This window comes from Engraulis encrasicolus, chromosome 22 (genome assembly GCF_034702125.1).
Source record: "Engraulis encrasicolus isolate BLACKSEA-1 chromosome 22, IST_EnEncr_1.0, whole genome shotgun sequence".
Classification (NCBI taxonomy): domain Eukaryota; kingdom Metazoa; phylum Chordata; class Actinopteri; order Clupeiformes; family Engraulidae; genus Engraulis; species Engraulis encrasicolus.
Genome location: NC_085878.1, coordinates 45989084 through 46016088, shown reverse-complemented (window position 1 = coordinate 46016088; position 27005 = coordinate 45989084). Strand labels below are relative to the sequence as shown.

At 43.3% G+C, this 27005-nt stretch overlaps 2 protein-coding genes across 2 annotated transcripts in view; one reads left to right on the top strand and one right to left on the bottom strand.

Moving 5' to 3' along the window:
* The window catches only part of hcn4 (hyperpolarization activated cyclic nucleotide-gated potassium channel 4), a 163496-nt gene extending 155637 nt beyond the window's left edge, over positions 1–7859 (bottom strand). Inside the window, exon 1 of the mRNA XM_063188289.1 lies at positions 7171–7859. Within this exon, the coding sequence (XP_063044359.1) occupies positions 7171–7859 (689 nt within the window). The remainder of the gene's footprint in view (positions 1–7170) is intronic.
* Positions 7860–9634: 1775 nt separating this feature from the next.
* On the top strand, positions 9635–26475 carry rec114 (REC114 meiotic recombination protein). The gene is made up of 6 exons (XM_063188117.1): positions 9635–9816; positions 10157–10246; positions 14811–14894; positions 20540–20716; positions 25496–25558; positions 26250–26475. Exons 1-6 carry the CDS (start codon positions 9679–9681, stop codon positions 26415–26417), a joined length of 720 nt encoding a protein of 239 aa, XP_063044187.1. The 5' UTR covers positions 9635–9678; the 3' UTR covers positions 26418–26475.
* The last annotated feature ends 530 nt before the right edge of the window (positions 26476–27005 follow it).

Below are 27005 nucleotides of genomic sequence, written 5' to 3'. Positions count from 1 at the left end.
GTCAGTCGCACTCTGAATGGGCACGGTGACAACTCTACTGCGTTTTAATGCTATTTGATGCACTTGATGTACTGTATTTCATGGAAGGTGCAGGCGCACTTTATTCCGTGACCGTTAATCAAACGGTAATGTTCAATCAGTGATATTGCATTGACAGGAGCACGGAAAGTAACAGCTCCTGAAAGAAATTAAATTATTCCGCCCTGGCATAAATAAGCAGTGGGGAGTGTTGAAATTACACTGGCCATGGAACGGACATTCTTGTTTCTATAAATTAACTTCAAAATGTATTTCATCTTTTTTATTGAATAAGAGCGAGAAAAAAACAACGGACTCCATTTGTCTTCAGAGCTAGTCCCATTGATGAGATTGTGAGGAGGAGGAATCTGTGTCTACATGCGCATGCTTCTTGACATGTAGTGGTGGGTACATGTGTAAGGACGAAATAAGAGAGAACAGGCCTTTTGTTTCACCACATTGTCAGCCGCTGCTGAGACAAAACGCATTCATGAGCTGCTGCGCGTTTCCACTGTGGGGAGGGGGAGAGAAGTCAGCCTCACTCGCTCCTGCTGCGGAGATAAAGAAGTGCTGTAACTACTCTGTCTGTTCAGAGCTTCGTAATTTCTAGAGGGAAAATAAGTGGAGTGGAAAGCAAGCAATGTCGGACTAATGAACCTACAGTACACAACAATGCAGGAAGACACTTTGCTTTGCTAAATAGTATTAGCCAACTGCTGCCTGGCTTTCGGGGAAAGGTGTCGGGTGTTCTTTTGCGATGTTTGAGAACTGCTAAATACTTGCACAACTCATATCAACTGTGCTCCACTTTGCATTAATGTATTCCACTGGAAAGGGAACACAGAACGAGAAATAAACCCCAGAAATTGTTGCTGTTCTCTCTCTCACTGTCCCTCTCTCTCTGTCTCTCTCTCTCTCTTGCTTACCTCCCTCCCTCTCTCTGTTTTGCTCTCTTTTCACTCCAACATGATCTCTCTCTCTCTTAATCTTGTGCTCATTCTCTGCCCCATTTTCATCTCTATCGTTTATCCCCCTCTTCCCTTTTTTCTGCATCACCCTCTCCTCACCTGCCCCCTCTATCATCTGTTGGATTCGTGCTGTGTGCCATTCTCTACCTCTTTTCATTCATTTCTAAGATTTCTTTGTGTCTCTTTCTGTTTTTCCCTCTCTCTCTCTCACTCTTTTTCTTCATGCTTATCCAGCGATTCCTTGAAAAAGAGAGAGATAAGGAGAAACAGGGAGAGAAAAGCGTAAAGGAGAAGGAGAGAAGGGCGTATAGCAGAGAAGAGTGGAGGAGAAGAGAGCACAGTAGAATAAAGGAAGAATTAAAACAAAAGGAGAAGGTGAATAGAGAAGAGAGAATAAAAAAGATGGGAGGAAAGGTGGTGCATGGAGGAGAGAAGAGGATAGGCGATGTGGTGCAAGGAGGGAATATGAGAGGAGAGGAGAAGAAAAAGGGAGAATGCAAGTAAAGAGAAGAGGAGAGGTGGCATGAGAAATGGCGGAGAGGATAGGTGCTGTGATGCAAGGAGGGAATAAGAGAGGAGAGGAGAGGAGAGGAGAGAGCAGAGGAGAGGATGAGAGTAGAAGAGGAGAGGGGGAAGATGAGAAGAGGAGAAACAGAGTCATATGATTGGAAGAGTAGAAACAAGCATGACTGACAGGCCCCCAGTCACCTCTCCTCTCTGATTGACTTAACAACACTATGTTCCGCCGACATGGAGCCTAATGGAGTGCTCACTAAAGGGCTTTAGTGTTAAAGACTCCCCCTCTTCTAATTTATTTATTTCCCAACACTTTTGCTCCAGCGGGGCATGAAGCTAAATGACATGCAGAGTGGCGCCATGATGGACTATGGGGCGTTCAATTGCTAGATAATTAAAAGGGCCCTTGAAGATTTGCGAAAGGCAGATTTCTCTTTTTACCATTTCTTCCTTTTATGGCCTTTTTTATTTATTTCTATCCATACAGCACCCCGTCCACCAACCCCCCCCCAGCTGCCATAGCGTCCCTCTGGCCTATCCATCGTGGGTCTTGGTGCAAATCATCAATCAGTCACCCTCATCTGTTCACAAAGCCGGCACGTACGTGCGAGAGAGCCACTGGGAAGCACGCTAAACAAATGAGCAGCAAAAGAGTGTGTGACTCTCGAAGCTGCAAGTGGGCCTGTGGACTGGATTATGATGCCGTTTTTAATCCTTCTTTTCCCCTCTGAAGACGTCCCTTTCCTCTCTCTCTCTCTCTCTCTCTCTCTCTCTCTCTCTCTCTCTCTCTCTCTCTCTCTCTCGCCATCTCAGCCCACACCTCCCCCAACCTCCAAGCGCTCAACCCCCACCTCTCTGCCCCTTTACACAATACTTTGACATGACACAATAATGCTGAGTTTACAGCTGACGCTAGTTTCAGGCTACAAGTCCACAGATCTGGCTGTTTTTTGGGCAGCTTCTTAAATACCAGACTGAAATAACTCTTTGAGAACGATGATTGGCCTGTCACTCCAGCCCTTAGATGATCAAGGCCAGTTTTGTATTGTTTCTTTCTCTAAACAGCCTTTTCCCCCTTTAAACTATAAAGCTTCATTAGGTTTTATTGCTTTTCTAGTTCTCGATGGCGCAATCCTGCAATTTACATCAGACCATTTTTTTTCTGCCATACATTTAAACTTGGGAGATAACTTTTAATTGCTTTGCTCTGGTACTTGCTTTGTGCCACACAGCTCTGATTCAAACAAGCCCCCACAGCTGAAACGTTAAAATACATAGAAGCCAAAAGAACTGTGTCCGTCCAAAAAATGCTGGCCTCTCAAATCTATCCTTAATGAGCTGTTAGGCTACAGTACCTCCAGATATCTGCCACATTTTTCAAGTTTTGTGTGCAGTCTGTTAACAGGCTTGCTTCAATGCGTGGGCTACTAAGGCCAGGCCAGATGGGGATGAATGTGGGAAAAAAAACAAGCGAGTAAGACAAACAGACAAAAAAATGGACAGCTCTCTGGACGTTAGCCCTCATTAAAACAACCTCCGTCTCAAAAGCCCAGGATGGACAGTGAAGCTGCCACGATTCAGTCAAGCTAAAGGCATACAGTATTTTGCAGCAATGATGTTTCTCACACAGCTCTCACGGAGGTGTGTTGCTGGAAAGAGGGGATGATACCGTAATGGTGTGGGCAAGAGCACTCGCAATTCCAGGAACGCACAAGGTATCCCTGCTGCAGCTGCTCTAATCAGACTGGTATTGTGTACGCATGTGTGTGTGTGTGTGTGTGTGTGTGTGTGTGTGTGTGTGTGTGTGTGTGTGTGTGTGTGTGTGTGTCTGTCTGTCTGTCTGTCTGTCTGTGTGCGTGTGCATGTCTGTGTGTGTGCGCTCGCACAAAACCAGTCTCTTCCGCATCAGCATGGCTAGGGGTAAAGGCATCATCTAAATGACTAAATTATAGTTAAAGAGCAGATAATTCCACAGCAAGCTGAGACCAAGAGAGAGGGGTGATTTTAATTGGCTGTGGCAGGGCTTGCAAAGCCCGCATAATAACACACTTATTTCATTAAGCTTAGATGTAAACCACCGCTGGTTTCAGCCCCCGTTAGAAATGGCATTACGACTGGGAGGGAAAAACCACAAAAGGTCAAGACGAAAAGATGCCTCAGTCCCACGAGAACAGCACAGGGGGCAGGAAAAAAGGAGACTTGATCATAACATTACTAAGAGATAAACAATGAACTGTTTAACATGATACAAATCTGTACACTCCCCGTTGCAACTCTGCTGGGAACTGGCATCGCTCAAGGGAGAGTATAGGAGAGATGTGCAATACTTCAATGAAAATCATAATAAAAAAATATAGCCCTACTGTATTAAATATAAAGGAACACTCCATGTTAACTGTTACTACTCTCATGAGATGAACTATCCTCTCCATAATAGAGTTCCTATACTCTGTACTCTGCTGAGAAAAAAGCTTATAGGGCAGAACATCAAAACTGACAGATGGATAGATAGATACCCCGAAAATGCTTACTGCATGACTCATGTGAAGCTGAAAATGAAATTTTCCATGACAAAAAAAATACAAAAACAAAAACAAAATGCATTTGCAAAAAGGCAAAAGGCATTGTTGAGATAAGGGACCCCATCAAATGATTGAGAGGCGAGTGGGCCCTTGATGTCGACCCATAGGGCAGAGCACTCCCTGGGATGCGACGGGAGACGAGAGAGAGGAGAGGCGAGAGGGGAGAGGGGGCTATACCAGGCGGCTCAGGCATAGCTCAGCCAGGCACAATTTACAGTAAAACAAAGAGCAGGAATTGGACACGGACAGGCTATAAATGAAAGCCCCTGCACGCTGCATGCTCGAGTGGCTCGGGTCCTTCACCTCAGCTCGGGGAAGACAGCGCACAGAATTGCCAGGCTCTGACTTATTGTGCGTGCGTGTGTGTGTGTGTGTGTGTGTGTGAGAGAGAGAGAGAGAGAGAGAGAGAGAGAGAGAGAGAGAGAGAGAGAGAGAGAGAGAGAGAGAGAGAGAGAGGGAGAGAGAGAGAGAAACTGTCCAAGTTTGTGTGTTTAACAAGGCGTTTTGTTTTTTCATTCATTCGGTTTACTCGGCTCATTCCTCCCTTCTTGTCTTGTCTATGAAGGCAGCACACACGCACACGCGCACGCACACACACACACACACACAAATGCATGCACAAGCAGAAGGAGAAGAATCACATACAGTGAAAACTCATAGTCACACCTCACAGATAAATTCACACTTCCTCTCCGTCAGAAAACAAACACACATTGCTCCTGCTCTGTGTTACCCTCCTCCTGTGCAGACCATGTTGGAGCCTGTACGAGTGTGTGTGTGTGTGTGTGTGTGTGTGTGTGTGTGTGTGTGTGTGTGTGTGTGTGTGTTTGTGTGTTGTGATGACAACAGACAGTTAAACATACAAATAAATCAGCCTGTTCTGTGCTCAGAATCCATCTCTCCATTTACCTCTCTCTCTTTCTCTTTCTCTCTTTCTCTTTCTCTCTCTCTCTCTCTCTCCCTCCCTGCTTCAGGGCTGAAAGCCATACGGGTGCCTGTCGTCTCCTTTCATTTGGTGCACCTTCATACAGCTGCATCGGCCAGGCCCCTCTGAAGGAACTTTTGACTGTCAAAGGATGGAGCACCTTGCTCCCTCTCTCCTTCCCATCCCCCCCCTCTCTCTCTCTCTGTCTGTCTCTCTCTCCCTCTCTCTCTGTCTGTCTCTCTCTCTCTCTCTGTCTCTCTCTCTCCCTTTCTTCCAACGGCTCAAGGAGTAATTGGACCCAGGTGTACTTGAGTCAGAACAATGAAGCATTCCTGTCAGTCCCAATGACAGGACACACAGAAAAATAATGTGTCACATCTGTAAGCCACTAATGACCTTTGGGGCCGCACCTTCATCCTCTAACTGCTCTTGTATGTTCCATGCCAAGGTGAATGAATGTGACGACACAAATTATTTCACCGACTGTGATTTTGTAACACATTTCTTTTTTTCTCTGGCTCCAATGTGAGTGTCTTCTGTGTAAACTGTGCCAGTCTCTCCTCGGTGAGTCATGGATAAACGGACAGAGTAGCGGAAATGAGGCTAGCTGACGTCTCCTATTTACCTTGCTGAAATCAAGCAGAGCATGTCTCGCATCATGTTCTGCCTGACTGTGTGTGTATCTGCCTGCCTGTGGCTCTCAGTGAAAATAATGGTGAGTGCAACACATTTCCAAGTAATTACTAGGATTTTGTTATTTTATCGTAGCAAATTATGAGTTGTTCTGTAGGCAGTCGGCCTCAAATATGCATCACTGCAGCATAAATATTGAGCAAATCAGAGATTTCTCCACGATAAAGGACGCTGCTGAGTTATTTTAGGCATCATTATCAGCACATTAGTATTACTTGCCTGACTTTTTCTTCCCAGAAATGTTTTCCACCCTGATGCACAACAACAGGGCTATACCACTCAATGTCCCTTCCATCACATGTCAGAGACCACATATCAAACCTCCGAGCACCCACAACCACCCTGCCTAATGCTGAGAGCCTGCCTGCCTGCCACCATACCTTTCAGAGGCACGGCGATAAATGCATGTAGTCAATGTCGTTCTCAAGGACATGGCTTAATTAATAAAGAGAGAGAGAGAGAGAGAGAGAGAGAGAGAGAGAGAGAGAGAGAGAGAGAGAGAGAGAGAGAAGAGGGATGGCATGTGAAAAACAAAACCCTGAGTGAGATCCCCTAATGCACTTTCACTGTCAGGTAGACCTGGGCCAGGTTCAGCTACAGCAGAGAAATATGTGCGACCCGTGGCCCACACAGAAACAATGATTTTTTTCAGAAGCCAGTCCTTTTTACTGGGGCATCACTACTTATGGTAGCACAGGTTGATATTTTCATATGTGGATGCATGTGGCTATATAACAGGTGTCGCTGGATTTAAATGCCTTTTTAGCGTATACATGAAAAGTCTTGCATATTGTCAGATTTGTATATTGTGAAAAGTGCATATCACCGTAATAAAATATGATACAAACTGAGTTTAATGTATCCCTAAATAGATGTGATTACTAATTTATAACAGATTGGGGCTGTAATATTTACAGAATAATTGAAATGGTGTATATTTTGTAGGGGGTAGAAAATGCAATTAGAAAAAAAAATATATATATATATATGCCTCCCTAAACTCAAAATAATTATCTTTGGTCATTTTTGTTAAATGGAAAATAATCCAGTAGATTAGTTGTATTTTTTTTATTCTCAATGGATGTAAATGTAGGCTATTTTTTTCTATATGTCCTTCCAGTAAAGTAAATGTTGGACATACTCCAGTGAATGTAATGCCTACTAGAAAAGATTTGATGGGTTTTTTTCCGCACTTGGTCTGTGTTCTCCCTCTATTAAACTGGTTTCATGTAATCATTATTTTAATTCATTCTAATTACACAGAGGCGTGTCATGAATACCACCCCTTCTCATGAGCTTTCCGTCTCTCCAGACGAGTATTATTTTGCTTAAGAGGCATATAATTAGAATCTGTTGAAGGCAATCACTCTGGACTGTAAGTTAAATTGAAGGATATGTAGGAGATGTCACCTCATCAAGACGGAGGCGCGCGCCGTGATTTTGAGCGACGTGATGGATGGGCCATTACCTGAAATCACTGTACGGGTGAATTATCCAAAATCCGGCGGATTTAACCCGCTCCTGTTCCCTCTCCACAGCCTTTTCACTTCCAAACATCCGTAGAGAGAACTTGTTGACGCCTGGCTGCAGCATTGCCCCGAACTGCCGGTGCATGAAGCCCGCTTGATAATATCTTTCGTCATCCGGTAAAATTTGCTCGATACAATCCAACTTTATGAATGCCGACTGCTGGTCGGGAGAGCTGTGCTGGGCTGCGCCAGTGGTGCTCCCAGCAGCCTCGCCGCCTTGCGCACCTTGGTCCGCTTCCCCTCCAATTGCTCCGGGGGGACTCTCCTCACTCGGGGTAACATCTCCCTCCGTGATAAGGCGCCTCTCCTCCGCCGAGTCCTGGTCGTGGACATGCCGACTGGTGATGGACGACAGGCTGCCCCTGAACCTCCGGCAATCCCCGTTAGAGCTGGTCTTCACCGGTCTCCCAATGTCCGTTTCCATGATCACCGAATCTCCGCTTTTGGTCTCCCCAATGCCTTTGACGCTTCCCCCAGAGGTCGGCGAAGGCAGGGGCTTCATCCTGATGCTCTTCCTCCGGGTGTCCTTGTCGCTGTCTTCCTCATCACCCATGATCGAAGCTTTCTGCCCGATGTGCTGTGGCAAGCTGTAGAGCCTTTTACGCATGGAGGAATGCAACCTGTCCATTATGACATTGAAACAACGGGGTGATCAATACGCTATAAAAATGCAAAAACAAATCCAGACTCGGTCTGTTACTGTTTTGATAACTGCCACGAAATCCCACAGCTGCCTATTTATGACTTGTCTCGTTTTGGAGCTAGTGCAGAACCATGCGAGCCAAACAGTTACACACATGCCATGGGCTTTGCCTGTGCCAAGGCAGGAAGATCATCTGGAACATTACCTGACAGTTCAAATGTGCCTCCTCGCGCAGGGGTGACAGGCTATCCGGTTTCACCATAACACTCCTGTTGCAACAAGGCACTGTATTGCTCTGATCCGGCGACCACAAAGTCATATACAAAATCTGGACGCAACCGCGGCATGACATGTGTGGAAAGTGGCGACCCGTTGGGTGGAGAGGAGGCAGACGCGGATGTCATGAATAACGAGCCATGCTTTCCTTCCCAGACAGAGATAGCTATCTGCTCTCAATAACAAATAATGTAAAACAAACATGTAACCAATATCAACAACCGAGAGACGCTGACATCACTGATCTAACATCCTGAGCTTTCTGGGGACGAGGTGAATATTCATGGGGATGATCTATTGGGTTGCCATAGGAGCGGGAACAGCAAATAAGCTCAGCCCACCTTAGACTCCGGTTAAAGGGGGTAGGTCTAAGCGGATTCCACCTCTTTGGGAGATGACTTGTTCTTTTAATCAATCATGCTGGTAACCTACTCTTCCCCATCACGTCACTCACTTTCCCCACGTTCTGCATGCGTCCAGCTGTGCGCAACGCATGATAAAGCGAGCTGGTGTACTGCCAATTCGTCATCGTCAATTACGGTGCCCATCCACTAGTCAGTTTTACGCAAGCCGTACCAACGCATTCAATTCATTTTCAATGAAATGCGGCATATCGTCGTTACCGGACTCGCAATGCATGTTGGGATTCCGGCACGGCGAGCGTGGCTCCGGTGGCACGTCAAAAAGTTGAGCTCTCCTGAAAGTTATGCAAATTAGCAGCGGCTGACGGACTGCGTTACCCAATGACTGTTGATTACATGAAGATGTCCCATGATACCTGTGGTCATCACGAAGGTGCATTTCCCTCGGTAAAAGTAGATTTTTGACATCTGTCGAACTTTTGGATGTACAAAATATAGACTACAAGCATGTATGTTGCATGTGCTTATGATGCCTGGGTTCAAATTATTATGTTTGATTTCGACCATAAGCATAACAACACGAGGCCAAGCTGTGTGTGAAAAAAACACATGTGCCGAGTTCGGTAAGAGCATTTTGAACTGTAATTTAGGGGCAGTTGGTTTGCTATATGGATAAAAACGGCTAGAAATGTAGATTGATATACTTCTTGTATATAACTCCCGGGCCACGCGAGCTGTAGTAGCAGTGCGTCGACACTGGGACATCCAGTACGTCGAGCTGCGATAACGTAACGCTATAATGGATCTCCGGATGACACCCTAGTCAAAACGTTGCCGTAATGCTGGGCATGTATCTAAACTCCAAACTATTTTCGGTGGTCAAGAACTTATCCACATGGAATGGAAATTCAATGTTATTTATTTATTTGTACTCGAGTGGAGTAGCAAATTGTGGAGTTGAATAACAAATTCCATTGCATTACCTCTAATCAATGCCCACCTCTATTCGGTGACTTCAATAGGGTAATTCTATGTTTGTCACAATGTGGATTTTCAAAGCTGAGTAGGCCTAGCTCACACAGCCTAGAATGTTAAGTAGCGCACAAACAACATCACCGCGAGCGCGCAGGCACCGACTTGCTCTGGTAGCTATAGTTGCAGACAACATGACAGAAAATAATATTATCCAGGTGCGTCCAGCCGAAATGTCGGAAACGGCTATTTCCAAGTCTGTATGGAAACTAAGACGTTATGGGCGTCTTTTACCAACCGACAAGAAGAACAATAATAACACATCCTGGAAGGTGATACACATGAGACAGGCTGTTCGACTGTTGATAGTGTCGCTGCTGAAGCTACTGAGTTAGCTATGTTTAGCTAGGTGCCTCGATATTTACAGGCTATATTAAACAGCTTTTAAAAAGGCGTGAGTGTATTGTTGTTCGCAAATGGTTGTTCTCTACCTATTTGAAATGAAGCATACCTTGTGTGTAGTTGTATGTGCTTTAGAGTTATTCATAAACACCATGAAGGGGAGTTGTTTTCAGTAGGCTAACTTTTTGGTTATGCACTTAACACTAGCAGCTAGTATTCTTATATATAATAATGCTAATATTAACTCACCTCACCTGTTTTATTTTCAAGGTGTACGACTCCGCCAAAAGTGATGGCCACATAGAGCTGAGCATACTGGAGTCCGGGCATTTTCTTTTGTCCCTGGCTGAAGAGCTCTTGGTGAGTGTTATCACAATCGGCAGGTTTTCCGAATCCACTGGACAGTTAGGCAAGTTATCGGGTTACATCATTGGGACAGTGCAGTGAGTTGCGCTCGTGAAGCATCAGTGTTGATTGCGTGCTCTTTCTTTCTTTCTTTTCGATCTTTCTTTGTTTCTTTCTTTCTTTCTCAATAGAACAGATAGTGCCCTGTTGCCAGTGGTACAAGAGTCTTGGCAAAAAGTGATAGGTCTGCATATTGTGAATGTGAGTTTTCGATTTTCCTCAGAGTGCCCCTTTTTCCTGAAATAAAAAGGGCAATTAATCATAGGCACTCCTGGTCAGCCACACAAACAGAGCACGTTTTGCATTGTCTGCGTTTCATTATCCATTTACACAGGCAGCTGAGCAAGTGTGGGAATGTGTTGTGTCCTTGCATGACATCGCATGACATTGCTTAGTCTTGAAAAAAAAAAGGATACGAAGAAGAAAGCACTCTTTCTCAACCCCCCAAACACCCCCCCCCCCAACACTCACACACACACACACACACACACACACCATTTTCTTCAATTCTTACTCCTGTGACCCCATCATTCTGTTAGTGTTGCACTTGTCACCTGTCCTTTGCTGAAAATACTGAACTACATCATAATAACATTGCTATGACATTATGAGAACCTTAGGCCACACCAATTTAATTTGTTGGTTCTCGGATTCGCCTCTTGTATTTTGTATCAAAATGGAAAAAAAAAAAAAATCAGTTTCAATACCCCAAAAAATGAAATCGCTAAAAAAAACGAAGACTGCATGTTTTCATGAACGGGGAGGTGTCTCTTTAGTAGTTGGAGGTCATGTGACGTAGAGAACCAATAAAACCACTCCTTTCAACATGCCGATTACGACTAGCGAATCAGGAAACGTGTTACATTCAAACATTTACAGACAAACATGCAATGGCAAGTTGAAGCCCCTGTGGGTTAGCAGTAGCAGCGGTGAAACACAGTATTGCTCTTAGTGGAATTAGTGGAGTGGGATAGCAGTTTTAAAAAAGAAAAACAACAACTATTCAACTGTTGAATCATCTCAGTTTATTCAAACCAGATTAATATAATAATTGCCCTGTGAGCTAATTTTGTGCCTGGTCTATTTGGCTGCCTTAATTCCCTTCTACACTGTCCTTCTCCATGTCCAGGTGTTTGCCTGTCTTGCACCTTCCTTTGGAGGTCCATGTGAGGCTGATATACAGGTGGTATAACCACACGACTAATTTTTTTTTTTTTTTTCGCCCTCTCGCTTCAACTTTTTCCTGAAAAAATCCGAGAACCAACAAATTAAATTGCTGTGGCCTTAAGTAACATATTAAGACATAACCATCACAATTTTGGTGACAGTAGGGTTATAACATAGCTAGGCTCTGCTCTAAGGGGTTAATGACCTTTCCAGGACAAAATATATACTGTCCTGGACAATGAATGAAGGATACCATTCAGTAAGCAAAAAGGTTGATTTAGTTTGAAATTTCCAGGATTTTTTTCAGACAGAAGTGGCAACCCTATTCTGTTCCATACTATGCATTCATCAGCTGTTTCAAACTCTGCACAGTAGATCGCTGTCTCCAGTCTGTCTCCTTCCCTTCGCCTCCTGACTCAAACTTTTCGATTCCTGAACTTGATGTCTGTGAGTGAGAAGAGTGACCATCACAAATCAGAAGTGCTAGATGGATCATTTATCAGGAGGACATCATGGCACCTTTTTTGAATTCTGGCAGTGCAGTGCACCCTCTCTCATCTTGACTTCTTCTCAGGCAGGCTAACAGGCACTTCAGGGAGAAAGGCTGAATTTGCTGATTGGCATAATGGTCTCCTCAGCTGAATGTGTAATTTAACACATTTAACGGAGAGAGCAGGGATGTGGGATGTGAGAAGCTTTTCAACCATACCCAGATAGTACAGTCTCTGATGTGTTTGTGGATGAGATGAGAGAGAGGGTGTCTATATTCTCCACTCCTACCTTCCTGAAGCTCCTTTAGTAGCTTATAGCTTATGGCTTATATTAATGCACCCGAAATGGGTTCTGCACCTGCTGTTAGCTACACTTATAACAAAGGCTGGCCCTGTACGCACATAAGAGTTTCTGGCTGGCTTTCAGTTTGACTGAGTTCATTACAAGATTACAGGGTGGAGTTTCTTGTGAAGAATGCCAGGTTGTGAAAGTAATGTGTGTGGGTGAAGAAGTGGAACCTATATTGAAATTAAACCGAGGGAATGATCATGACTTGGTGTACTTGCAGAGGTGGAAAGCTACACCACCATGTCAAACTTGTGGCATTTTTTAATAGTGCCTGTCAAAAACAATTTTTACAGGTAGTTTTATGCCAATTAGTTAACTTTTTGAAAGTTGACGTAACCAGGAGTGCCAGAATACTGAATGAATGAACGAACAAACAAATGAATGAATGGAACAAATTAATGAATGTCTGAAGGTAATGATGCGCAGGCCAACTTTTTGAGCAATGTTTCTGGGCAACATCATGATTTGCTTTACATTTTCAAATGCAATGGTTGAAATAAGTTGCATGCTACTAACCCAAGTTCTCTTGATGAAACTGTTATGTAATGAACAGTCTAAACAACATCTTATAGTATTGTTGCCGAGGAATTTTTGATTTGCTCAAAAAGTTGCCCTGTGTATCATCGCCTTTAGAGAGTAGAAGACTGAAATAAAGTAATAAAGCTGTCTGTTTGAAAGGCGTAATGCAGTCGTAGTGTCATGACATTATATTGCATTTACTTCGATTTAAAAAGCACAAATCAATGCCAGAGGATGTTATGATTGTATTTCTGAGAGTTTATCAAAGTGTAGTTATATTTTGGTTTCAAGTCATTCCATTTGTATTTTTTGAAAGCTTAAGTTGTTTAAAAACCTCTTTCTTTTATTGTTTGGACCAAGTGGTTTATTGAAGTGCCTTGGCACTTCTGGGACCTGTTTGAAACCATTTAGTTTGAAAATGAGGTTAAAAGCAGATATCTTTTTTCTGAATGAATTGTGTTTCTTTCTTGGAACGTGGTGTGATTTGACAGTGCTCTAGGCTAGGCCTATTGAATTGAACCAAAGTGTTTATCCAATTACTCATTGCAGTCAAAAGAGATCAGAAAATTACATATCATAAAATGTGTAAAGTGTTGATTATGATTATTACGGAAAGGGCCATGATTGTTATTAGTTTACTCTTCATTTTACCATCCCCCTTTAAGGGGCATCCCTAGATTAGAGCTGTGTGCGTGTGTGTGTGTGTGTGTGTGTGTGTGTGTGTGTGTGTGTGTGTGTGTGTGTGTGTGTGTGTGTGTGTGTGTGTGTGTGTGTGTGTGTGTGTGTGTGTGTGTGTAAACCAGCATGTCTATGTGGAGGGCAGAAGGCGAGCAATAATCATCCACTGCTCAATGTAATACGGTATGCTGCTTCAGCCTGTAGGACAGTAATGTAAACCATGATCCTCTCCCTGGCATTCTGTTGCCAAGGAAAATTGTAATCTATTTTGTGTCTTAAATTTGCTAATGAAATGTACTGTTTATGTAACAGAGAGGATGTGCAGATTGCTCACCGGCTCCTGTAGTACACAGCCTGTAGGGCCGGACTCGCCTGGTCAATACCCTACGAGCAGCCCAGTCGTCCAGCTGGTGATCACCAATACGCTTAAGCCTCCTACTTGTGTGACACAGTGTGTCCATATCGAATATGAGATAGGCTAAGGGTTAGGATGTGGTCTAAATTAAGAGCAGCCAAGGCTTTCCTGGAGATCTTTTCCCTGCACCAGTCCACTAAGTCATGGCAGGCTATAGTCAATCCCTTCTTTTTTCCCTCTCTCCCTTTTCTCTGGTAACTGGGAAAGAAAATACATGGTGCTACAGTATGTTGCATAAAATAACACATACATTTCATTCCTTGTTCGATAAGAGGATTGCTTGGAAATGTTTGGCCCCTCAGCACCAGGTTTGAGCAAAGCTGATTGTCTGTGTTGCACTCTCTCTGTGACACTGAGATGAACTAATGCCTCCTCTTCCTCTCTCCGTGTCGATCGAGCGCCCGAGTAGAGCAGGCTGAGAGTAGCCCAGAGTGCCTGGATCCAGTGAGGCAATAGTGCCTTCCACTGGTTGGTTGCATGTTTGCGCCCTTACAGTACAGTAGCTCCACTCACATGTTGAAAATGATTAGGATGCAGAGAAGAAACTCAAGCTTGCTGGAAGGAATTGAGCGTTCAAAGAAAAAAAAGAAAAAAACGATAAACATACCACTTTGAACTATGCAATTTGTTGAAGGCTGTCTGCTCAGCTACTATTCTGCCTAAGAGGTGTTGCATGTGAGAAGCTGCCTGTGTGTAACTAATGAAAGGAAATGAAGCCTTAACCTCTGTGGCACTGTCATTGCATATGTATAGTACTGCTAATGAAGTTGCTGGAATGAAACTAACACTGATGTCAAATTATTGCTTGTCTTGTGTACACCGCCTGGCTGCTTATACTGTAATGAAATGTGAATTGATTATTTTTCTTCATTTAAATTTGGTGTTTACATGTTCTTGCAGGAAGGGTTCTCCCTTGTTAATGGTGCAAGCTTCCTGAGAGTGCAGAAGAAGGCTGATGTTCTGCTCTTCCAAGCAAACATGAAGGTGAGTCACACTGAAGTTGGAGCCATAGCAGAAGGCTTACTGGTTCTGGTTCTGGCACTGATACTATACTCTTCCTTCTCAGTAATCTCTTCTGCAGTCCACTGATCATTTACAGTTATGTTTCATTTTGCCTCAGACAGCTCCATCCGTTTGCATGTTTTGTTTTTTCCCCCAGTATTTTATCACATTTTAAACGGAAATATCATACTTGAAAAAAGAAACACATTTTTCAAAAAGCCCATCTCTCACATTGGACCAAGCATAACAAACAATGAAGCTTTATCTTTATCAACTTTAACCAAACAAAATTGTACCACATAATTTTATCAATGCAACGATTCTTGAAAGTTTGGCAGAAACACGATCCCACTCAAAAAAGTGGTAATTTTGTTGAAATTCCCTGAACAAAAACAAAGATCCAGTTAATCATCAAGGGGTCTATTACACATATACACTTGTTTTAAAGGTCTAATTATAATTTTATTTTATTTCATTACTGTACTTTATACTTTGGCACCCCTATAAAACCTGTTGTCCTAAGCATGGACGTTGTTATGGAAAAAATCACTGATGGAATTGAATAATATCGCCATTATGTGGAAGATCATAGTGAAATATTTCTACAGAACTGCAAATATTGAGTTTAGAACTGGAATGTTTTCTGATTACTCAAAATGTGTCCCACACATTCATCACCACCGTCAAATTAACTTATTTTGTACAATAAATTCAGGTATGTATAGGTCATCTACGTTAAGTTTCTGCATTTATTTTGACACCATCAGGTTTTGTCTGGTGGTGACAAAATCTCCAGATGCTCCTCAGAAGAGGCTACCGTATAATTGTGGGTCACAATGAATACTAATAATATGTCTGTCTTATTAACCAGCACAGTTAAGTCACATGTGGACCAAGCTACCGCCTGTCATCACCGTCAGATTAATGTCACAAAAGTCAAAAACATCAAAGGGAGTTTTACATGTTTGACGCGTTTTAAATGAATATGCTTAATGTGTATTTTAATTATAAAACTTTTTTTTCCTTTAAATTATGAGTTCATAAAAACAAAGCCAAGACCTTCATCTGTGATAAAATACTTCTATATTTTATATTTTATACGTCTATAATTTGTACTTTACATTCAATCAGTGAATGTTCACCCAAATCCTGCACACATATTGTCATGTTCTTTCTTCCAACTAAGACTTTGTGACCCACAGAGGTTGCCAAATGGTTAATGTCATTTCCCAAAATGTAGATGTACAAAAAATACATAAACATTTATGCTAGGGTCTCAAAACTTTCGCTGTGTACTGTATGAAATATTTAACAGCAGATATGGTCATGCACTCTGATAAGCAAGAGCAGAGTATAAACATGTTGACATAGAAACCACAAATGTTGGTTCAATGATTTCAACATGTTTTTCAGGCTTATGAAAGCCTCCAGCGTTGTTGCATCTGTTTTCTGGGTTAAACGCCACCTGTGGACTGGATCCTGAATTTCGTGAATAAAAGTCTGAGTACACATATTTTTTCATGTTGTAGGCGTATGCATGTATGTTCATGTGATCTAATAATAAGGTAAAACTGGTTTTATCACCTCCGAGCAGCACTACATTATGTGGAGTGGGAAGAAAAAACATTCAAGATTAGATGCAAGAACTATATGCGAGAGTATATATCAGAGACGGATACTTAAGTGTGTAGATTACATACCTAGACAAAGTGCACATATTACAACAATTAAAATGGGCAATATTGTAGGAGAATTTGATTGATAAACCACACAGTGAATAGCTTTGACAATTATTGTGGTGGTAATTCAAGGTATGTTTGATGTATCTTGAAGTAGGGCAGTCATGGGTAAGCGGTTAGGGTGTCAGACTTGTAGCCCAAACGTTGCCGGTTCGACTCCCGACCCTCCAGCTTGGTGGGGGAAGTAATTAACTGGTGCTCTCCCCCATCCTCCTCCATGACTGAGGTGCCGTCCAGCCGCATTGCTCCCTTCCGGGCGCCATTGGGGACTGCTACCTTGCACGGCTGAAGCATAAATGCGATTTCATTGTGTGCAGTGAACACTTGTACGCGCTGTGCAGTGCGATGTCAAGATAACAAACCTTCAAAAGCCTTTATTGTGGAAGTACTTAAATCGTGCATAATATTTCCATTACCATAACCGTTTGGCTACCACATCTGTGTGCAAATATAGCCATGATGTTATCATTACCAAAGAAACAACAGGGATCCCTCTTTCTTCCCTCATGGAGAACCCTTGAGGAACATTTTTATCCTTCCTCACACGTCTATTTACATACTGAGACAATAGATCGGAAAGTAGGCCAGTCAGGTGATGTGTTAAATGAGTGTGTGTGCGTGCGTGCATGTGTGATCCTATAAGAGACGTGATTAGCAATTCCACACCATCTCCAGCCTTGCATCCTAATGGAGCTGGCACTTCATGACCTCTAAAGCGAGCCTCAAAGGCAAAAGTTGCAAGCCGCTGTGAAGGGAGGGGGGTAAAACATCCTTTTTTTCATCCAGCTGCATCCTTATGCAAATCATAAGGACCTCCCTGGCCATGAATACTAATCGATCTCTAAAAACGTCCATATCCTGAGCGAAGTAAATATATAAATAAACTATGTAAAAGGCAACAGACGGAGGCTTTGATATCTGTAGACTCTGTTGGGGGTGGTAGTGCTGGACCAGCGCCTGCTTTGTATTCAGCATGCAAGCGATAAAAAAGATAAGCTGAAAACGTCTCAGAATTGCCGTCTTTATGTTGATTTTTTTTTCCCTTGCTCGGGCTTGCCCGACAAACAAATGCACACACCAAGCCAGCCAGTGGATGATGGATGCAAGGAAATGAGTAAATGTGGTAATCCGGGCGGGTGGCGTAGGGGTAATCTCCGGCTGTAATTGGTTAAGTGACAGCTGCGGAGCTGCTCTCTGGGTATATTTACCGCCCCGCAGTAGGGCTGTGACACGGTGGCACTGGAAGTGGCAGTGACTGGGGCGGTGTTGTTTGGCAGGGCCGCGGGGCGGGCGTGCCGGGTACAGCGCTTTTAATTGCCAATTAAGTGGCCGGGATGAAGTCAATCCTGAGTCATGACACGCATGCCAAACAGTCTGGGCATATGGTGCGAAATATTTTGCCACAACTCATTTTCCCCCCTCTCTCTTTTCCTTGCCCTCTTGCTTGCTCTCTATCTCACTGTCTCTCTTGTTATCTATCAGTGCAGCAGTTGGTTTGCATTTGCAGTAGGTGTGTGTGTCTGTCTGTCTGTCTGTTTTGTGTGTGTGTGTGTGTGTGTGTGTGTGTGTGTGTGTGTGTGTGTGTGTGTGTGTGTGTGTGTGTGGGTGTGGGTGTGGGTGTGGATGTGGGTGTGTGTGTTGTCTGTATGTGGGTAACAGATATGTGAGCTAAATTGGTTTGAAGTGGGCAGATCCAAATGATCTTTTATTACCGTGTGTCATTCCATTTACTTAGTGTCAGTGGACAAAACTAACAATGTTCTTGCTGCTGACTACCTTACTGCCAACACACTGTTTGTGTATGCGTGCATGCATGTGTGTTTGTGTATACTATGTCTGCGTGTGTATGACTGTGTGATAGACAGGGCGCACATGAGTGAAGCCACCCACACTAAACTCATGGAGCTAAATTCATTATGCAGGGGGCAGCCCCAGTCAAGAGCACATTATGGCTTCCTGTGTGCATGAGTGTCCCCACATTAAGTTCTGATTTAATCGCTGGCAGCCGGGTGGGAGGGAAATGTCACAACAGACACTTTGGGCTGCTAGCACACACACACACTGACACACACTCACACACACTCACACAAGCACACACTCCCTCCATGGCTGATTCTGAATCACAAAAGTACTGGTGTTATTTTTGACTACACATTCACGACTCACTGCACTGGACCACGTCACTGTTGCCCAACAGCAAGTGCACGGGGCAGCCAAAGGGCACCAAAAGGTCTGCTGTATGTTGTTGTTCTTACATAGCGGTAATGTGCTGACACACGTGGTCAGTAAACAGAGGTGCAAAGTCATAGTGACAGAGTGGCTAAATAGGACAGAGTTGAACTGGGTCGTTTGGCTCGGCTGCTTTTCCCACCTCTCTGTTTGCAGTTTCCATATGGTCGACAGTGTTATGTACTTAAATGGAAAGGGTTTATGTCTTAGGACCCATTTGTGCATGTGGGGATTAGGGATACAAACGATAATCGACTTTAATTGATCAATGCGTTAATCGATTAAAAGACATTAATCGCAATTAATCGACAATTCAACTGACAAGAGACTCAGGTGAAATGGGTATGTGAAGAATGTGTGTGAAGAGGGGTGTGAAAATTGGGAATATTTAAATCACCTTTGCATTAAAGAATTGAAATAGAATTAATTTAGATGTGGTATTTTATCTCAATATTTAATGAAAATTTTTAGATTAAGTAGTTTTTTTTTAGAAACATTGAGATTTTGGAGGGAAAACGCTGCTTATCAATTAATCGTAAGTCGATCGATAAGGCTATCAACTAACGTTTAATGAATTAATCAATAATTTGCATCCCTAGTGGGGATGCTCCCTTCATTTGGGGTTCGGCTTATTGACATTGACTTGCACACTTACAAATGTTTGAAGTTGCAAATTCTATGGGATCAGAATTATACTGTTACAAAAATGGTGCATTGAAACTGGAGATAGAGCACTGTCTAAGGATACTTGAATGGGTTCCACCCAGTCATAAAAAACAGCCTGCAGCTTGCAAACAACTGCATAAATGCCTCACAGGTTTTAAAAGTGCTTGTTTTATGAAACAGAACAAACAGCTTTGCTATACATTTTCAAGCACCTGTAAATAAAGGACAGATACTATGAAAGAAAATGTGTAGAATGTAAGTAAATGAAACATGCCTTGTTTTTGCAACCTCTGTTTTTGAGAAATACCAAATACCAATTGTGTGGGGTTTGTTTCAGTGGCATTTATGGTAATAAGTCCAGCAGTAAACATGCATACACAACACACACACACACACACACACACACACACACACACACACACACACACACACACACACACACACACACACACACACACACACACACACACACACACAAACGCACAAATACAAAAGATTGATTGAGGAGAGAGACTCCTGAAATCCATATAGCTTGGTTAAACATGTCTAAGAATTAGGCCTGGGATATGCATGCACACGTGTGCACAAAGGTAGTGCTATGTATATTTTATGTGATTTTTTTTGCACGGTAGCCAACCTGACACAAAGTATGCAGCCTTGTGCGCAAGTTGACATATTGACACAACAGTGCGGGCGATCTTCCCAACTTACATGTTGAAGTGGCCCGGTATGATACCTCCCGTATGATACTGCCCCGTATGATACCTCCAGTACTAGTATCTTGCTTAGTGCTCCTTAACTATGTTCACTCATTCGCACACAGTTGCACATGTAAGGTACATGTAAATCACATAGCAAGGATATTCCGGAGCTTCGGTCTGTATGTACAGTTTGTGTACTAGTTTGATGTTATGTCTATGTTGCTTTCTTGTTTACATTTCAATTTCTTATTAAGGGAGAACCCATTGAGATGTATATGTTGCATTACTGCAGGGTGAGAGCCGCATGTTCCGCATACAGTTTGATGGGGCCAGCCGGCCTGAAGCCATAGCGGAGTGTGAGAGGGCAGTGCAACGACTGGAGGACTATCTACCTGTGGGCAGTCAGGAGAAGCCAGCTCCCCAATGCAGCACCAGCAACACCACACAGCCCCCTCTACAGGCAGAGCAGGTACTGCAACCACCTGCGGTCTCATTTTACTTCAGAATGCCTGTCAGTATGAATGGGGTCCTATGGAGCTCCATCATAGAATAATCTATAGAATTTAATATATCGAATAGTCCTAAATAATCCTTCCAAACAGCACTTAGTTTGATTTTTTTTAAACTAGTTTCATCTTTGTAAAATCCCCATTTTGTGCCTGAATGACATCGTTGGTCATGCTCACTACCCAGCATGTTATGCACCAACTCCTTCGCCAGTTATTCTGGAAAATACACATGGTGGCAACCTGTTTAATTACCTTCAAAATGTGTTTAATCTGACGCTGGATTACTTTGATATTGAAATTAAAGGCAGAAATCAATATTGTAGTGTCAAAATATGATTTTGTTCCATCTATGTATGGGATATATTACGATTCCGTTAGTTGTTGGCCTTGCGTTCATCAGTTAGCCTATGTTAAGCCTACGTCTAGCCTGTGTAGGCTTCTCATTCACCAATCGGATTTCGTTATCACTAGCGGAGACTGACTCCGCCAAACCTGACTTCCAAACCTTGAAGAAAATGCAAGGATATAACTCCCAGGTTATTGTACTTTTGATGTAAATCCATATCACTCTCTCAGAAACCACAGTAATATTTACAGGTTTCAGCCAATAGCGAGGACAATTTTGAAAATTAGCCGCCAGCCTAATACAGCAACCCCATTCTGCGCTCGCTCGCCAGCGCCCCTAGGTGAACTACAGCCAAATTCTGTATAATGGGTTGAATAGCAAGCGAGACGGCTGTTTGCAGACCGGCTGTGGTTATGTCTTTTGAGAAGAAGTTGTTCATCTTGTCAGACAGCTGACCAATCAGCAAACAGGGCGGGGATCAGGGCTTTGAACCAGGGGTCTGTTAATCGATTCTTGTCGTTGCTAACCGTCTTAAGACCGCCTTACCGTTCCCTTGGATTTAGTGGTGAGCGTCGCTGTCGAAAGAGAGTTGAGTCGCTCTTACGAAGGACTTTGCTAACGAAGATAGCAAAGACACTTTCGAGAAACGGACCCCAGTTCAAGGAACGAAAAAGGAAAAACAGGGAACGTTTTCTATTTTACATGGAACCGAAACAAAAACAGAAACTTTATTATTTTTATGTTACAGAACAGATACACTTATTTAAAATAAGCTTAATAGTAAGCGGTTAGTACCACTTTCTTTTGGTTCCTTTGTTGTTGCCCACTGAGTGGTATAGCCATGTGACTTCATAATGTCCTTGACATTTTGGTTGAAAATCCATCAGTTAACAATAAACAACACATTTTTGAATTAACAATTGTTTTGAATTATTCTTTTCTTAGTTAATGAAGGATGTTATAGTATTACATTTGGTTTAAACTGGATGAGACATGCTTTTATACCATATTTATGTGCCATATATATACACCATAATTTATACCATGTATAAACAGCTGACAGTGAACGTAATTAACCATTCGGGCAACACTTTTTTTGGTGTTGTTCAACCGGTTCGGGAACGTCTATTTAATGGTGGAACACAAAACCAGAAGCGTTAAAATTCTCTTTCTGTTTGGAACAAACCAATAGGGACAGGTATGTTGTCCCGGGCCCCAGAATTCGGTCCTCATTACTTTGTGTGTATTGAGAGGGGGGCCCTTTCAGATGATTTTGTCCTGGGCCCAGTAGGCATAAAGGTTTTCAACAGCCCAGTACATTGTTTCATATACATTTTAGGACAGATGTTTAAAGGTATTTTCCTCTGTTTTTAATATTGAAACCATCTTATACTGATCCTTCATGATCAGCCTGGCATATTTTCTAAAATTGGCACCTGGTTACGCAAGACAATATAGGCATTTGGTATCAAGGCCAATTTAAGTTTACCTGAGCACTATATAATAATAATAATAGTAATAATAATAATAATAATAATAATAATAATAATTGTATTTGTATAGCACTGTATCATACAAGGCATGCAACTCAAAGTGCTTAACAGATGGGAAAAAACATCATTGTTAGAGATGAATTTAAAAGGAGAGGTAGAGTGGAGAGGCAGAAATAGCAGGAAGGCAGAGGAAGAAGAGATAGATAGAGATTGTAGAGTCATAAGGTCAACGTAGGTTAGGACCAGGATTCTTAGAGGCGTAAGGTCCATAGTGGCTGGGTCTAGCATAAGTCATAGATTGTCACACTGAATTTGGGCACTCAGATGTGGCCCCTGGTGGCATCAGGGGTGAGGGAAAAACTCCCTTTTGCTTGATTCATAGTTTGTAGGGGGAAAAAGCTCAATGAGGTCTGAGAAAAAACCCTATAGCCAGGAAGAAACCTCAGGCAGAGACCTAGGGGAGCCCCCTGCCAGAGCTGGTTGTGAACAGTAAGGACGCTGCGGCAGCTGGGACACTGTTACGCCTTGGTAGCTAGGAGTGGGCAAGGATGAAAAGGTGGGTCTTCAGCTGGTTCTTGAAGGAGTCGACAGAGCTGGCTGATCTGATCTCGATGGGGAGGGCGTTCCATCTCTTGGACACATAGCAAACGAACACGGCGTCGCCAATCTTCTTTTGCGGGGGGGTGGGAGTCCTTAGCAGCTTGGCATCAGTGGACCTGAGAGCTTGAGCAGGGGCATAAAAAGAGAGCATGTCAGAGATGTAACTAGGGGCAAGTACATTTAATGCTTTAAATACTGTCAGCAGAATATTAAAGTCAATTCTGTATGAGACAGGTAACCAGTGCAGGTCTGCCAAGACAGGAGTGATGTGCTCTCTCCTTCTGGTTCTTGTTAGGATTCTGGCCGCAGAATGTTGAATGAGTTGCAATTTGTCAATTAACTGTTTTGGCAGGCCAGAGAAGAGAGCATTACAGTAGTCTAGCCTACTGGTGACAAAGGCATGAATAAGTTTTTCAGCATCTTGTCAGGGAGCCAAGCCGCGCACTTTGTTGACATTTCTAAGGTGGAAAAAAACAGCTTTTGTTATCTTGTTGATGTGAGGCTCAAAGCTCAAATCTGAGTCTATGATCACACCTAGGCTAGTAACCTTATCTTTAATATGTATGCTTAGGTCACCTAGGCTTGAGTGGAGTTTTGCACGTTTTTCCTTAGGGCCAATGAGCAACACTTCAGTTTTATCCTCATTTAATTTTAGGACGTTACTGTTCATCCAATCTGTGATGGCAGACATGCACTATTTAACACTGTATGGGAAATAGAATGACTGTGTAAAATGTACACAAAAGTGCCAAATGCATATAGACTGTATTCAGTGTAGTATTGAAATGAGACTGTGATATGGTGCTTACACCAAGCAATGAATGTGATGCAAGTTATACCATCCGCCACCAGATGGCAGTATTAGTTCACTGCCAGATTACTATGATGGTGCCAAAACTCAGTTTCCCCATCCTATGAAGAGAGATTTTTACTTTAAGACTTCCTCTTTCAAACTGAGTATAAAGCAACAGTGAGGTTACTGCTGTGCACCCATAGTGATTTGTATCAGGCTTGAGAAGTGCCAGATCCTGACCTCCAGGTCAGAAGATGCAAGAGAAGCCACTGGGAGCAGTTCAAAGCTCTCAATTAATAATGAAGTTATTGACCGGTGGATAACTGAGGCTGTGTGTGTGTGTGTCTGTGTGTGTGCGTGCGTGCGTGCGTGTGTGTGACTGAGGAAATACTGATGGATAACTGAGTCTGTGTGGGGCTTTGTATGTGTTTGTGTGTGTGTGTGTGTGTGTGTGTGTGTGAGAGAGAGAGGGAGAGAGAGAGAGTGATAGGGGGTGGTATGATCAGGGGAATAGCAAGAGAGAACGAAGAAAACGGGCTGAAAAAGAAGGAGAGTATCTGTACATGTAATGTTTATGCATGAGCTGCGTAGGTGTATGCTCCTGCCCATTAATCTGTTACTACATATGCCTGCATGGACGTGGGTGGCTGTAGCATGTGCATGTGCGCATGTGAGTAAGGGGGTGGCGTGTGAGGGTGAGTAAGTGTGTATGCGTGAATGGATGAGCAGGTGCAAGCCAAGAGGAGGCTGCATACTACAAAACACAGTGTCAGTTCAATACTTAAAGAGTCAATTTAACATCTTCTGGAGTGTATTTGTTCCCAAACTCTTCTCCAAGTGTTGATTTATACTGCATTTTTGTCGTAATCAAAACACACTTGTCCTCTCTCGTCTCCTCCACTTTTGACCCTCTCCTCCTTCTTCATCCAGTAGTCAGTGTGCAACTCCATTCCAGAATGAACTTGTTCCATGTTCCGTAATGCATTCTGTCCTGCTTGTTACTGGACTGGCTGGTCTCATTAGCTCAACTCGAAGCTGCCACGCTCCTGCAAAAATGAGATAATTAGTCAAATCACCTGTTTCGTGTGCACAGGGAGAGCAAACGGCAATGCCAGGTAGCGTGTTTAATGTGTGGACCTGGGATGACAATCAGTGAGACTGTATCATGTTTTTATTCCCCCATCGCGGCCGGGCATTTTCTGCACATATTTAGAAGCTCAGGGGTGTTGCTTAGACTAGCCTTGCCATCTGAAAATGTCCGCTCAATTCACACAAGTGAAATTATTGCGAGGCTATGGTAAGACCAGGAAACATGTTACATCTTTGTGAATAGACACTGCATACTCAATGTGTTTTTTTAACTCCCAGCTCTATGACATGGTATTTCCTTAGAATAGCTCATCCTCTGTGCCACATATTGAGAACCATAGGGGTGTTACTGGCACCATGTGTATAGAGCATATGAATTTAAATACACTCAACTCAGCTGATGCAATTTATGCTGCAGGGCCGTTTGCCAGAAGGAGCTGCCGAGGTCCAGGGCTCGCTGTCTCTGAGACGTCTCTCTCAGGTGTGATTCTCAGTTCTGCTTCACTTCCTCCAGCCCTGTAGTCGTGACACACACACACACACACACACACACACACTCATACAATCCCTTTACAATCCACACTAGCGGCTTTTCAGTGTCAGGTAAGTGGTATGCCTCACCACATACTTCTGTGTATTCGGATGGAAATTCAGCCATCATTTAAATTCCCTGAGTTAAAATGGGCTTGTCGTGTGATAGATGTGTGCAAGTGAATGAGACAGACTATATGTTGCTGTGTGCAGTGTTTGCTGTCAAGACTGGAGACTTTTTTTTGTGAAATGTTCTGTTGAAGTGCAGTGTCTGTGTGCGGTGTGGGACATTAAACACACACCTGTACACACACATACACCGACATGCATGTACCATGGAGCACACAGTATATGTTGCACATATGTAAATACGGTACACATACTATTTATATGCACACACACTGAATGTGTATGTGCAGACCTGGACTGGCAATATGGTATACAGGTTATTTCCTGGTGAGCTGACAGTCCCCAGTGGCCCAATCAGTTTTTTGTATTTTCTTAGAGACCGGCCCCACAATTTATAGGGGGCAGCACAATAATGAAGGGAGTGTCCCCCTATTTTTGTCCCAATCCAGCTCTTTTTGGTTACACTAAATGTTCTACCCACTGACAGTCTAATCTGTCTTCATTATTCGCAGCACTTCCTAGGTGAAGGCTGCCTGTCCCTGCCGCTGGCCTACCGGAGTGCCGGCCCCCTGGCCCCAGTGGACCTGGAGCTGCTGCGCCTCTGCCTGCTGGATGAAACCTTCCCCGGCTACGTGGAGGAGGTGGAGCAGGAGCTCAGGAGGCTGTGTCAGGAGGAGTGAAACCGCGGTGTGTGTGTGTGTGTGTGTGTGTGTGTGTGTGTGTGTGTAGGTTGGTAGATTTGTCTGTGATGGGGGGGGGGGGGGGGGGGGGGGGGGGGTTGTAGCTTGGAATAGCAAGGAACTAGGGAGGTGTACACGTTTGTATTGTGGGGATTGGGGTTGTTGAATGTGTTACAGATGAATTCAAGAGGGACTGCAAGAATTTGGGTCAAGTATGACATTACATTGTGTGTGTGTGTGTGTGTGTGTGTGTGTGTGTGTGTGTGTGTGTGTGTGTGTGTGTCACCTGTGTCTCTTTGTTTGCACAGACCAGACCTGTGAATGTTTCTGTTTACAGTGTGACATAAATGGGACAGTCTTGACAACACCGGTGTGGTTGTTAGTGTGTGCGACTATGTGAGTGTCTGTGTTTGTCCATATATGTTGTCTGTATGTGTATAGGCAAGAGATTGTTGTAGAAAAGACTGTTGGCAAGAGTAGACTGTGTCTTGGTGAAACAGAATGTTCAGGTATGATTGAGTATGCACCTTTTGATATAATGTTGTGTATGTGTGAGAAATTGTGTTAGTGTGTGTGTGGGTGTAAGTG